Here is a 14,724-nt window from a genome sequence, read left to right as displayed (position 1 = left end):
ATTTAAGATGCTTACAAGTAAATTCATGCCACAGCTAAATATAAGCTTGTCCTATATATATATAGTGGCACTCCAGTTATCCTATGATAAATTTTTAAATGTTGAGGTAATTGGGTATCTTATCACATCCATTTAGAAGTACGATCAAAGTAGTAATAATCTCTCTTGAACCTGCAGCTAATGCAGTCTGTGCCAGTTGTTCACAAAGTGACTTGTTGTGTTGCATTGTAGTGTCTCTGAGCTGACTGTGTCTCTTCTGCAGCTTGTGATTTGCAATTGATGGAGTACATTTTTGTTTCTTTTTCAAACTGTGGTGGTGGTTTAGAACCCACTGGTGATACAGTCTTTAGCAGTTTTTGACCAGCATCACAGTTTGTCACAAAATGCATTGGAGTCCATTTTTTCTGCCAGCTGTGTACTTGAGTCAGAATTAGAGGGCATTGTTTTGTCTATTTTGGGGGCAATTTCATGGCTTTAGACCTTGGTGCCAGCACATCCTCTTGCAGCTGTAATGGCTGTGACTTGGACCTGTTGCACAGATGATGTCAGTTTCTTCTTGCTCTGAAGTCTGTCACTGTGGATGAAAACTTAGATAATATTTTCTGTCCTCAAACCGAGTTCTTCGGAGTCACCTTGTGTGCTAGAATTGGAGTAGTGTATCTCTATTCTTTGAATTTACTTTGTTTTTACTGAAAAGAGACAGTTCTGGATTAGGTTGTTTTTTGTGGTGATTGGTTTCCTTTTTAGGAATTCCATTTTTACTTTGCCTATAATTCTTCCGAGAACATTTTCACTAATTTTGTTTCAGGTTGCCTTTTGAGTCACTCTGAAAAATACCTTTATTGGAATAAAGTAGCTGTATTCCATCCTGCAGATGATTAATAGGGTTTGAGTCAGTTAAGTTGTCTCCAGTGAGGGATATCAGATACTGACACACAAAGTTCTGTTTTGTTGAACACTGCTTGTGCATTCTCAAATAATGAATGAATGTTAAGAGTTGGTGCAAGTGCTAGAAGTAATCCAAACCTCCTCAAAGCTCATTAGAAGCCAAAATAAGAAACTGGCAAGTAACATTGGTAGGGACAGATACAATATGAGGTACAGGTATGACAGATGTTTTTTTTACTGGATCTCTCTGCTTGTAGTTCTCAGGTATCCCTCTACTCACCTGGTTTATTAGTGCTGATGTTTCCACTGTTCTGAAGTGTTTCCTCTCACTAACATTAGAAGTGCTGTGCTCTTGAGAGACAGTGACTCTTTCCATTTTTATGTAAGGCTGCACATCATCTGGAGTTGAAATAATATTTATAGCATGCTGGGTTTTTTTAAAGATACTGCTGTTACAGTAACAGCCTTTTGTTAAGGACTGGAAAAAAACCTGAGATCAGAGTTAATAATCTACTGTCACAGGCAACAATATGTCCATCATTGAATCTGGTTCTGTCACAGCAAAGTTTTCTGTGCTTTTTCCCCCTCCATTCTTAGAAGACTGTTCTGGAATCTTAAATCTCCTGACTGCAAATAAACTTATGAGGAGTTTTAAGTGACATTTCATTCAGCTTAAAGTGCAGTCTAATATGAAAAATAAGCACTCTTGTTTAAAAACCAGTCAGGGTGCAACTTTTCCATTTTTCTCAAATACTTTTTTTTTCCTTCCTATGAGAATGTGTGCTTTCAGGTGTCTGAATGAACTCATCAAGAACTTTCAGGCTCAGACATTTTCTAGCAGCTTACAATTTTTAGTACCTGAAAATAATTTGGATGTGATGTAGGATTTACTGTTTACTTACATGTTGCCTTAAATCTCTTACTTGGTTAAGGCACGCAAGGGAGCAAGAATTCTTAGTCATTGTGGGAAGTTGAGGACTAATTGCTTTGCTTTAGTAGGAAGAGGTGTTTTTCCCTTTCCCTCAACATTTCTGAAATCTGAGAATTAAAAGTGTTGGAAATTGCAACACTGCAGGGGACTGGTCATATCAGATTTGAACAGAGAGCATAAAGGAAAGCACTCCAAACCAAAGTGCTGTATTGTTTGGGATCCTCTGTGGTGCTCTGGGAGACCATTTCTTGGGTTAGGGGAGGTGTTCCGTCTGCTCCAATGTGTTGGCATAAGGGCAAAAGCTATGCCAGGCAGAAGGAACTTGCTTAGGAAGTGGTAGCTTTCTATACATGAAGTTGGCTGTGGTGTGATCATTTATATTGTATTTTTAATATCATCTAGCTGTTCTGGGGCACAGACCTCTAAAACAGGTGTGTAAGTAGGCGTTGCTTACACAGTGGTTGTGTTTCTTGGGCAGTATTGGCATCATTGAGTGTAGGAGCCAGCTAAGTGTAGTCTGTGAAGGCAGATTTCTTCTGCCTTAAATCAGAAAGTGATTCAAAATACCAAACTGAAGGACGCACCTTTTTAATTAATTATAAACTGTAGATGCCTTAAGTTGTGCTCTGTGTGTTTCCTTGTGCTTGCTTCCCCCTTCTGATTTCCATGGAGAGCTAGAAGAATGTGTAAAATATCCATTGAACCCTTGGAGGAAGACCGCCAACTGTAAGCCTAACAAAGGGCATAATAGAACCCATGTGGAACAATTTGACTGAAAGAAAGTAAAATCTAGTCCGTTTTGGAGGCAAGTCTTGTCTGCAAACCACAGACAGGGCAAAAGAATCAACAGAACTTAGCTGACCTATCAATATGGGACTAAATGAAGATGATGGCCTGTGTCACCATCTCCTGCTCCTTGTATCTGATCATCCTCTTTAGTTGCTTATCTGGAGCTGAAGGAACATGTCTGTACTTCTGTAAGAACACACTCCTTGGGGGAAAATGAAGGTTCATGTTGTGTGATTTTTTTCCTTTGATATTGTACATTTGGTGGAAAATTAATTGTATTAGATTAAATAAATATTATTTGACATTGGTTCAAAAATGTGGATTTTAATCATAAAAGGTGTAAAGTATCTCTGATGACCTTCAAACCTTAACTTGTTAGCAGAGCTTGAATTTATGGTATCCTTAATTGCAGCCAGCATGAAACCCTCTCTGTAAGGAATGGATGGAGGCAGGTAACAAGATCCAGAAGGAATTGGGTGGAGAGTTCACCCAGCCTAAGTTCCTGCCTTTATTAATCTGTTTGGAATAAAATGTGTCTCTGTCCGAATAAGGTGGAAACAAATGCATCTGAAAACATTGCAACCTTTCTGTGAGTTAATGCTGCATTCCAGTAAAGGTGTGACTGCATTTCCTGAAAGAAAACTGAGCTAGTGCTAAACTACCTGTTTGGATTCCTGTGCCAGTAAAGTTCACATAGCTGCAGAAAGCTTGTTTGAGGTAAAGTACAGCTGTAGCAGGAAGCGTTGAAGAATGGAGGTGGTGGGATACACCACCATTACCTAGTTCAGTGTCAGTGCATCATCAAGTTGGTTTACAGTGTTTCTCAGACTGGCAGATGAGTGCAAATTTTTCCTAAGCAAAACCATTTTTTTTTTATATCTGGTGGTGGTGTTTTCAAATGTGGAACATGACTTTTTTCATCCTGACAACAGTGAAGCCTCTCAAATGGTTCTCCCTTTTCCTACTGATCTTTGACCCTCTTCATTAATTTTGGTCAAATTTCATATGGAGAAATACGAAGAAGTCTTACAAGTTCTGTGAATGCACACATGACAGGAAGAAAGAGTGCTTCTGATGTCAGCTGCAGTGTCAGCCCACTCCTTACTAATGCCCAGGAGAGTAGTAGAAAAGTGATGTGGTGCTGGGCATGTGCTTCAAGCAGAGACGAAGAGAATGTAACTGTAGACACATTTGAAACTCTTCATCCACCAGCTTTTTTTATGTAACTGTGCTTGGGCACTCCTTTGTGGGAAAGCAAGTATCTTGCTTGTAACCTTACAGCTGTCTTATGTACACAAGAGGGTTTAACTGATAACAAAAATCACCAGGTGAGAAGATACAGTGCCTAGAGTGGCTAGTCTGCCAGAGCTTTTTCTGGTGTTCCTTGTAGCAGGGGTGAGTGCAGAAGCATTAGGAGTGTTTCATTGTTTCTGATTGTAATAAATAACTGATTCTGTACTAAAGAAAAGAAAGGCTCTGCTTCATAAGGAAACAGGTCTGAATAGTTCTTTCATAACAGTAAAATACAACAGATTCCTACTTTCTGAAAGTAATCGTTCCGATTGTTCCTTCAAATCATGTTTTCAGTTTGCTGGTAGCAAAATGTGGTGGTACTTAGTCCAATGAAATAAATGAATTAAAAGTATCTTAAGCATGTGTCATTGACACAAGGACTGTATCAGATCAAAAATCAAAAGTTTTGTGATTGCCTGTTCTAAAGTAATGACACCTTAAACCTCTTGACTTAAAATTTTAAAAAATCATACTATTCTTATAGAGATCACTTGTTTATTATGGAATGCTTCCTAACTCTGTCTTTTACATTAGTAAATTGGCTTAAATGCTTTAATTCAAATATTGTGCTCAGGCTACTTATCTAATAAGCTGAATATTATTGTCTGGTAGCAATATCAGTTGTGAGGGAATTTATCATGTCTCTTTCACATTGTCAAGCTAAAGGAATTGCTGCTTTTTATCTCCAGATACCAACTGCCAACAAATCTCTAGATTAATTTATGCTTGCCCTTTTTTTTTTTTTTTTTTTTTTTAATTGGATGAAGGGAAAAAAAAAATCCTAGTGTGGAAAAGACATACCTGTAATAGCAACGTGGGGTAGCCCAGCAACACCTTCGACTCTCCTGGCTAATGGACTGTGTGTGTTGTTTTCAAAATGTTTTCTTTCTTCCTCCCCAGTGCCATCTATCTCTTCAGTAGGAATTCTTTTTACCACTGAACAACCACTCCAGTGAACTTTGGAAACCTTATTCCTTCCCAGTTGTAAAAATCTGCATTCTCCAAAAGGACTTGGCATACACTTTCATAGGGACTGGTCTTGTTGGTCTCCTCCTTGTCTGGTTCTTCTCTTTTTCCCTGTAATCTGCCTTGATTACCGTGGGAAAAAAAAAAAAAAAAACAACTAAAATTTGCTCTTTGTCATTATTATTTTTGTAGGAGGTACCTATTTGAGGAAGTTGGTCAAGAAATAAAAATGGAAGCTTTGCTGCAATTGTTTCTGTAGCTGTCACACTGTGACAGCCATCAAGAATCTCCAGAAAATATGTATCTGACCTACTTTCATGGTTGTCCTGCACAATAAACCTGTCTTCCATGTCTCGCTGCCATGTGGAATTTTTATCTTGGCAAATCAGTAGTGCTTTTATTAAAGAATTACTTACTTTCTTAGAAGTATTGCTGATATTGGCAAGATCACAATATGGTGTGGGAGTGGGATTATCCACAAGGAATTCAATTGAATAATGAATCTTCTGCCTGTGTGTGTCAGAGAATTTAGCACTCTAGAATTTAGGAACTGCAAGGACCTGACTCTAGTCAGCACCAGCCTCTCTACCCATCCTCCAGCCAGAGCTCGTATCTTCCCCATCTGCACGTACCTCTGTTTTTTCCACTCCTGCCCCTTGCTCCAGTCTCCCCCATCAGCTCAGTCTCTTTCACCTCACTCTGCATCCTCAGTACTATTCCCAGGTCTAGCAGCTGGTGCTGCAAAGCCAAGAGTCAGAGCTGTAGAGCCTCCTAGTGAGGTGCTTCCTGATAGGACCCTGGTGATGCAGAGGGGCCTGCCTGAATTCAGTATCTGCACACTGGCACGTCTCTACCTGGCATAGGCAAAGTGATGCTGATTTCTAAATACTGTAACTTGCTCTGATTTGGGCAAATTGACAAGAATGACAAAAGATGCACTGCTGGTGCCATTTCAGCCAAATTGCCAAGTGGTAGTTCAAAATGTGACAGTCTTGGAGCTTCTCTAGAAAAAAATTAGACTTTTGGCTTAATACATTCAAAACAACATATTTTCCAAATCATATTCTCAGAAACAGCTAAGCCATTTTACCTAGAATTTTTTTCCAAGTCATTCTGCTTCAGGCTTGGAAAATTTCAGTATGAACTGCTTCTTGCATAACATCCTCTCCCCCTAAGCCAGCACGTGACATACATGCACAGACACCATAACACAGAATCCTGACACCATGTGAGCAGCTAAGCTTGCCAGCCTATACATCATCTATCTACTAAGCATGAAAACACAGTGTTTATATTCAATAGTTAGCATTTATGGATGAGAAATATCAGACAAAAATGCATATGCCATTGTATTCTCTGCTATGAGTTTTCTGTTTCAGTTAATATTTGTTAACTGCTGTTAATTCATCAAAAGAGCAAACAGAGGTAGTTTAGCAGCAGTAATATCCCTCAGCCACGTTACAAGAGCAGCCTTTGGGAGTTTCATCCTACTTTAACCTCATTCCTGTACACTCGATACAGCCACACCTGAATAAACTATTTTGCACCCGTTTTCTCTTCCAGGATTTCAGCTAGGGAAGTACATTTTTTTTTGTTTCACTACTTCTCTCCATCACCTGTATTAAATGGATTTCTTCAGTTTGTGTTTCAATGTGTGCCCCTTTCTTGTCGTGAGAGTTGTTAGATAAAATTTCCTTAAAATCAAAGCCCTAACCTCCTCCAGCCCAAATTAATCCTAATACATCTTAATGAATCCAGTGCTTCTGATCAGCTGAGGTAGATCAATTACAACATATCTTTTGTAATGGATGATAGTATTAAGCAGAGCCACTTAAAAACTCCTTATGACAGCATAGTATAGCTTATCCTTGCAGAAGTGGCTTGCAGCTGGCTACAGCTCCCAGTCTGCTGTAGGAGCAGTTTATAGGAAAGTCTGTCTATCTACAAGAATGAACATCAGCCTCCTCTGAAAATGCTGCATGACTTCAGGGCAAGGTAAGGAGGTACATGGATAAAACTGCTTGTGCAGATCTTTCTTCCTTTATTCTGCATAGTTTGAATTTGAGACTGAGACATGGCTCAAGATTTTTCACTGCTCTCATTGCAATGATGCATTCAGGCCTGAGAAAAATTAGGACTAATGTATACAAAACACCTGGTAAGCTATTTTTTGTTAGTCTTTTAAATACGAATCCATTGTACATAAAAGCCCCTGGGATTACAGACAGGAAATTGAAAACTTCCAGCAAAATATTAGTTTGATCTCACCAAACTGAATTCTTAACACTCACATACATTTTACATGGGTCTGTATCTCTGTAAGTGGCTGTAAGTGCTAACAAATCATATTTCCAAGGCACCAAAACAGTCCCAGTTAATTACAATGTGTAAATAACCAGGATAATATACATAATAATTCATGTAGCAAGATAGGCTACAACTCTTTAGTTACAATAACTTTTCTTATAATTATTAAAAGGGCAGCCCTGATGTTAATTTTTTATGGTATGCATAAATTGCTTATGTTAATAGCTGAAAACCTTGTAAAAATTAAATTAAAAAAAACCCAAAAAACATTTGATTTGTTGATCTCTTATGAAGTAAAAAGATTATTCTGTGTTTCCTTCCCTCCTTGCATTTCTCTCATTAGGAACAGGTACAGACTGGGAGGTTTTTTGCTGTCAGGTTAAAGGATAACAGTGAGATACTGACAGCACAATACAACAAGCTAAAGCACTCCCAGCCTCACAGTGAAAGATAAAATACAGCTTTCTAGCTCACTGCAGTTTCCCTGTGCCTATTTAGGGAGCCAAAACCCAACACAGTTTAATGTTCTGAGATGAAAATAGAAGCAGATAAAAAGAAATTAGATGTAGAAGAATGGGGAGTGAACCACAGTTTAAGATTGTACATGTTTTCAAGGGCAAAAAATCGTATTTACTGTATGTGTCATAACAAAGAGCCTCCTGCTCAGTGCTTAGTCCTGCTGCTTGGAAAGGGAGGCTCCTCCACCTCTGCCATACACTGGCCTGTCTAAAAGGGACAGAACTGAGGCAGAGCATGAGGCTCATATGGCAGAGGATACCATTGTCTCAGTAAATCTCGTATATCTGGAAAACCTTCCTAGCTATGACACTTGGAGCTGCTTGCTGTTAATAAGGTAAGGCAAGATTATTCTCTGTTTCTGCTGTTTGGCACTACAATCATCATTTTTAATTAGCAAAGATGGAAGCTGTTCCTAAGCTTAGAGGATCCAGGACCTGATTTGTATCCAAACAGACAAGTCCCATATGCAGTTATCTCCCTTTGACACATGTCATTCCTATCTCCACCCAGAGCATGGCTTCTTCCTCACTTCCCTTTTGACACACTCAGAACTTAGCTTGCACAATCTCCAGGCCTGAGCTCCTTCCTCTGTGAGACTTGGGGCTTTTATTATTTGCTACATACTTGTGGTCTTAGCAAATGCTGACTGTTACTGATGCTGAAACCAGCACTGGAGAGATGCCTGCCTGCCTGCCTGCCTGCCTGTGGGTGACGGGAAGAAGCATAGATGAGCTGTATGATGTAAAATGGAGGTCATGATCTCCCTGAGTTTCTCATCAAAATATTATCCTCTAATACATATAAACAAGCCTCACTGCTGCAAATTCTTGCTGAATGAGCACCAACCTTGCCTGTCTTTTCCTTCTTCCCTGATTTACTTCTTGCTCATGCCTCAGTCAGCACTTCCCTCTCAGTCCTCTGTTTCCCATGTGCCTGTGATGCCAGGATATGGCTTCATTGCCTCCACATGTTCAGCACGGTTCCTGTCCTGGCTGACCTCCCTCCCCCCTGCCTGTCACCCAGTTTGGCAGCAGCACCTCCCCTGGAAAACTTGTGAGTGCATCACACCCACATACAGAAACCATGACAGAGACTCTCAACATGGCCAGGACTGTCTGTCCCTGAGCTGCAGGGTTCCTGATGCCACCAGTACCTGGCAAAGAGCCACTCTGGGTGGGCAGTGGGACATTAGCATCTGTCTGTTGCAGTGTGACTGTGCTGTGCAGCTCATGTCCTGCAGCACAGTTGCAGCCAGCAAATACCGTACATGAAAACCCTTACAAAGCCTTCCTTAAACTCATATAAGACCTCTGAAAAGCTCTTCAACTGAAAAACCAAACTCATATGCTAACCCAGGAGCCATGCCCTGTACCTTCCATCGCTTTTTTTTAGCAGAGCTAGCCCTCTCATTCTCTAAAACCATTTGCAGAGGGAACAGTGCAGAAGGAACAAGACATCTTCTCCCAAGTAAGTAGGCTATACTGTGCATTCCCAAGTCAACTTAGGAGTGCACAGTATAGCCTGCTTACTCCATCCCCAGAAGCAATGATGCAGCTTCAAGAAAGTCTAGTTATGAAAGGTGTGGGAAGAGATAAAGACAAACTTGATGAGTCATGGGAGCATGCCAGGGGCAGAGCCTGCATTCAGGACTTGGGAACACTCCCACCTGTAAACCTGATAATAAGTAAGAAAGAAGTGATTAATAATTAAAATAATTATGGAATAAATTAAGATAATTAGTCTCCTTATTTATCTTCTAAAGTGTTGTCCAAAACTGGAATCCCAGGATTCCAGGCCCTCTGGTTTTGTGCCACCCTATAAAACAGGAGTCCCTGTCATTAGGTCCTAGGCAGGAGTTACTATTTGTGACACCGTCCACTTGTGCAGAGGGGCAACTCCTCAGCTGGGAGGAAACATTGAACTGGGAAGTGGGAGTAGTGAAACCATGACAAAACCAGCTCTTTCTACACTCCAGGTATTTTGCAGCTCTTCCTGGTAGATGGGTCAGTCTCAGTGGGGCAGAGATAGCAGTTTGCTACCCCCCAAGGGTGTGTGTGGGGCAGAGAGGCCACGAAACATCGAGTGGGGATGGCAAGCCTGCTGGCCTTGGCACAGGAGGGGAGGAATGTGAGGGTTTGGGAATCCACAAAGAAAGCTGTGGCAGAAGGTAGAAGATGGGTGGTGGTAACATAACTGTGCCTTCTGCACTCCCAGTGACATCCTGCCTCCCTCACCCCACGAACCCCCATCTGTGGTTGGTGCTGTACTCCTGGGGTTCCCCTGCTTTTTTCAGCTGTACACAGCACTGTTACAGTTGGTCCAAATGAAGTTTTTAGCCTGTTTAGTTTCTGCTGCTTAGTGGTTAGCTGTGGTGCCTGTGGCTGTGTCTCTAGTTCCCAGGATTTCCAGGTGGTCCCCCACACAGATGTGGGGAAGGCCCATGACTGGGTTTGCACAATCAGTGCTTAGGTCACTGTAACTTCATCTTACAGAAATAATAGGGATCTTCTATGCAGAGTTCTATTATCTAAGGCAGTGCTGTATCAAGGGTGCTGGCTGGCACCTGCACCTTGTGTGCAGGTAGCAGAAAGGAGGTCCTTGCTCTCCCATCCCTGCCAGCTATGCCTGTGCCAGTCTTCCAGGGGTCTGTCAGGCTTCCAGCACCAAATCACCTGCCCTACACAGACCATGCAGTCAAAGTACACCAAGGGGAGTCCCAGAGGATTACAGGGATCTCTGCAATGAATTAAAAGCAGAAAGAACAGAAAAATACATTAGAGAAAGGAATAAACAAAAGAATTGTGAGGAGTCAAAAGAAAGAGAAAGTAAGAGAAAAATAGATAGTACATCCCATGTTTGCATGAAGAAATCCAGAGCTCTCGCTACCAGAAAATAACACTGTGTAAGCCTATGTAGGCTATGTGTAAGCCTAACTGCTGATGGTTAAATAAGTTCAACAAACAGCTTCTGGACTTCACACACACAGGTCAAATTGGGCAAAGGCAGGAGTGATTGTCCTGTGCTGTGTGACTCCAGCCTTTAATTTTCTCACTTGGTTTGTGTTAAATCAAAAGTCTGACTGCAGTCAAGAAGAGCATTCTCTGGGTAAGAACCATATAAAAACTGCTAAATGGTCCATCACTAACAAGAAATTTGTGTGACTGAAGCAGCCATGGGTGTTGCAATGACATTTTCTCCATTTACTTTTATGCATTTTTTCCTTTAAAAACTGGGTAATTGGGGTGTAAGATTTCCTACAAGAGCAAAAACCTGATGGGAAGGTCTGCCATCTGTATTATTAGAGTCACATGTAAGCACCATGGGAAGCTGATGAGATGCTAGACAGCTTAATGAGCAAAACTTCAGCACTGTTAATACTTCCAGTGATTCATAAAATATTGATAGCAGTCCTGAATGCACTGTGGCCAAGAGGGAGGCCACTTCACCCTCAAGGAATGCACTAATGAAAGGACACAACAGGATTTTCTACTCAGAAAGGTTCCCTGGAAGAGCAAGAGCTACACTTTTCCTATTTGAATTGAATGACAAGAATAAAAACAGGTGGGAGCATTGGAAGAAAATCTCACTTGAATAAAAGGAGGGAGACAAGGCTGGGTTGGGTATGCTGGATCTGACTGGGCTGCAAGACAGGGATGAGGGTTAGGGGTGGGCTCCCAGAGCTCAGCTTCAGGCTGGGTGGTCCCTGTCAGAGCAGTACATTCAGCATTAGGCTGCTATTAGCTGAGTCATTCTTTAATTTCTGGAAGCAAGATAGGCCCCAAAAGCCCTAAATGACAACTAAGTAATAACCAGAAGTCAGGCACACCCTAAACTGCATTTTAATTTCCCCTTTTGTGACTCAAGAATGCAGCTGCCTCCTTTGCTGGAATAATGGTAACACACACGCTCTTGCATTTAAGCCTGTCAGGTGTTCACGGTGAATCCATGCACGTCTGCATGTGAAATGCATGTCTGATCTGCTGGGAGCATGGGCTCTGAGCAGGCACCTCCTCGGGGTTATCAGCAACCTGAGTGAGACCTGAAACCCACATGAGCTGGCACTGGTGTCTCACCTAGCTCCCGGCTTCCTTAATTTGATGCAGATGAGTAGCCTTCCTGAAGTCACCTGGCTACTCACCTGAGCTTGGGAGCTGAGCAGCACAGGCAGGCAGGCAGGATCATCTGCTCCCACCTGTGCTTCCTAAACACAGGTTTCAGAGTCAGCTCGACTGGTGCAAACCCACTGACATGCCCCAAAGGACAGAAACTGAAAAATGTGGTGAGGGTTTTTCAGACAATAGTTCGAGTTTGAATCTAATTTAATATCTTCATGTTTAATGATGAAAAACAAGCAACAGTGGGATTATGTAGTGCTCAGATTTATGGATGCATTATAATTAGAAAATTAGTATGTACTGTACTTGTGAATTCAGCCAACAGAAGAAAACAGCTTGGATATATGTAACCGACAATGACATGTATCCACTTGTATGTCAAAGCATAGGGGGTTTTGGTTTTTTCCCTAATGCAGTGCAACCTGTCATGACCTAATTACATTCACTGGAGACAGCACAACCCATGTTTCCAGACAGTAAATGGTCTTTTCACCCCTGATTCTTGATAAAATTCTGAATGTAATATTTTACTTTTCACTAGAGCAATTTAAGACAAAGTAAAGCTTTTTTTTTGTTGTTTTTAACAATATATTTGCACGAAGTTAGAATGTGAGCAATGATCAGGCTTAATATTAAAAAAAAAGAGAAAGAGGTACCTATTTGCAGTTAGAGTGGTTTCTATCTAAGATGCTCCTAGCAGGCAGCAGTTCTGCAAGTGTAGTGAAATTAGTGTTTATAAATGTTACTATAGTAACTGTATCTGTAGCCACAAGCTGGTAGACTTACATTTCTGGTTATCTGGTGAGCATCAGAGTGTGATGGAAAAAAAAAGACATGGTATTGTAAGGCAGCCATGCTCTTGAGTATTCAAGAAGGAACTGCAGTAAAATTATTTGCTTCCTGACAACTTTTATCTTTGATTTTACTTTAATGGAATTAATAGGTTTTCAGGCTTTTAAGGACCATAAGGAATAAGGTTGTTCACCTAGGCTGTGATCCTGTGAGCATTCACCTGTGCAGCTTCAGACATAAATGGCCACTGAACGGCCTCAATGCACGAGTGGAGTTATTCACCCGTGTGAAAACAATAAATGTATTTTTAGAATCAAAACTGTAGTTCATTACATGCAAGTGTGCAAACTTAACCCTGGGTTAAATATCATTAACTACCTGGTTAAAGGAGAACCTGGTGATTTGGAAAAAAAAAAAAAAAAAAGGAAAAACATACTGGGGGACGTAAAGGTACAGCAGCTCCCAGGAAAACTAGGAGTCTATGTTCAGTCATGGATATTAAGTGGTCCATGGAAGCCAGCGTGTTGTTCCAGATGTGCTCTTTGCTTGTAACATTTGCTGCCGAGAAGGAGTCGTGGGAAAGCTGAAAGTGAAACTAAGCAAGAACAGTTTCATTTTCAAGTCCGAAAGGAGAAACCTAACCGGCATAAGGAAAATGCAAGCAAAGGGCTTCATAGGTGGCTGCTAACATACAGCGGCTATTTGCTATTTTAAAACGCGATTCGGACACTTAAAAATTTAAAAATAAAAGACGAAGAAAATTCTCTCCTAAATTTCAGAGAAACTGGATTTTTTTATCACATTTAATTTCCTGTTAAGCTTGAGGCTGCTACCGCCAAGGGCAGCGGCTCCTCCACCTTAACCAGTCCGTCTTAAAGCGCCGGGGATGGCAGCAGCCATCTTACGGGTCGCTGTCACAGCTGCTGGGAAGCCCGAAGCCAGCTCCGGCCTCCGCCGCCGACCCCCGGGGTACCGCGGCTCCGGCGAGCCCGCGGCGGAGGCCGGAGAGCAGGTCCCGACCCCCACCCCCATCAACACCCTGTCGATTTCGAAATCTCAGCAAAATAAAAATATAAATAAGTAAATAAAGAAAAACAACAGACCCCCTTGTCTCATGAAATACGTAATTTTGTTCCATTCTGTTTTCCTATAATTTCATGAATATGCTAACTCGCCGTATAACACCGGCTTGAAAATATCCCCAGCAGCTGCGAGGGAACAAGGAGACCGCAGGGTTTTGTCATCTACCCTTCCCCCCAAATACTATTTCACATAAACCTAGAGTTATTTTTGCTTTCCCCACGCAAGGTGCCAAGGCCCTGCGCCTGCAAGAACTCTCCCTGATCTGGGACTCCCTTCCAAACTCATACTGCTACTTTGATACTTCAGCTTTACACATCAAAGAGCCGTAAACCCCACGCAAACGCCCAGCCACAATCCCAACCCTTTAAACCGTGGTGCCGTACTACGGAATTGCCATTTGCGGTTTCTCACGGCTCAACCACGTTTTTACATATGTGCAACGGGGCAGAACCGCCTCACACCCGGTGCACTTGCTGCTGTGCATGGAGTGCACTCTCTGCGGCAGGACCATTTGCTTAATTTAACTTTCAATTAAAGGGTAATCCCTTTAAGATATAAACTGACCTGCTCTCAACACTTGTTTCTGGACACAACAAAAAAACCGAAACAAAAAAAAACCAACACCCAGAACCAAGACACGAGGAACTGTGCAGAGAGTTTTTGAATTTTCTGGTATCACAAACTGACCCGTACTTTTACATTCAATTAGAAATCATCTGGGGAAGAAGACTGAACCCTTCATAGGTGGCCGCAGAGTGCACAGCGTGGGAAGGCAGTGGTTAAGCCAAACAAAGTAGCGGCACTCCGAGGGGCCACAATGGCTGCGGCAGCACCGCGGGCTCACCGGGGTTCGGGACCGCTCGACACTGACAGCAGTGCCGCCTCTTTCTAGGGCAACTTTCCGCGCAGCCTCCCGGAGGGCCGGGATGGCTCCATAGCGGCTCCGCATGCAGCGGGTGCCGCCGCCGCCGCCGCCCTTCCCGCGGGGGTGCCGCCCGCCCCGCGCAGCCCCCGCGCAGCCCCCGCGCAGGGAGGCGGGCG

At 42.2% G+C, this 14,724-nt stretch overlaps 1 protein-coding gene across 1 annotated transcript; it reads right to left on the bottom strand.

The window, feature by feature from the left end:
- Window positions 1–89: 89 nt before the first annotated feature.
- On the bottom strand, window positions 90–13,632 carry PP2D1 (protein phosphatase 2C like domain containing 1). The gene is given in 8 exon segments (XM_042044385.1): window positions 90–205; window positions 207–411; window positions 1,038–1,244; window positions 1,246–1,276; window positions 4,703–4,896; window positions 4,898–5,403; window positions 8,770–8,927; window positions 13,506–13,632. Coding segments are annotated over 8 exon segments (1,539 nt in total). The 3' UTR covers window positions 90–94.
- Between the last annotated feature and the right edge of the window lie 1,092 nt (window positions 13,633–14,724).

Source organism: Corvus kubaryi, unplaced genomic scaffold, assembly GCF_017639235.1.
Source record: "Corvus kubaryi isolate FWS band 111438036 unplaced genomic scaffold, C.kubaryi_AGA036_p1.0 37398, whole genome shotgun sequence".
Lineage (NCBI taxonomy): Eukaryota > Metazoa > Chordata > Aves > Passeriformes > Corvidae > Corvus > Corvus kubaryi.
This window is presented reverse-complemented; position numbering and strand designations above follow the sequence as displayed.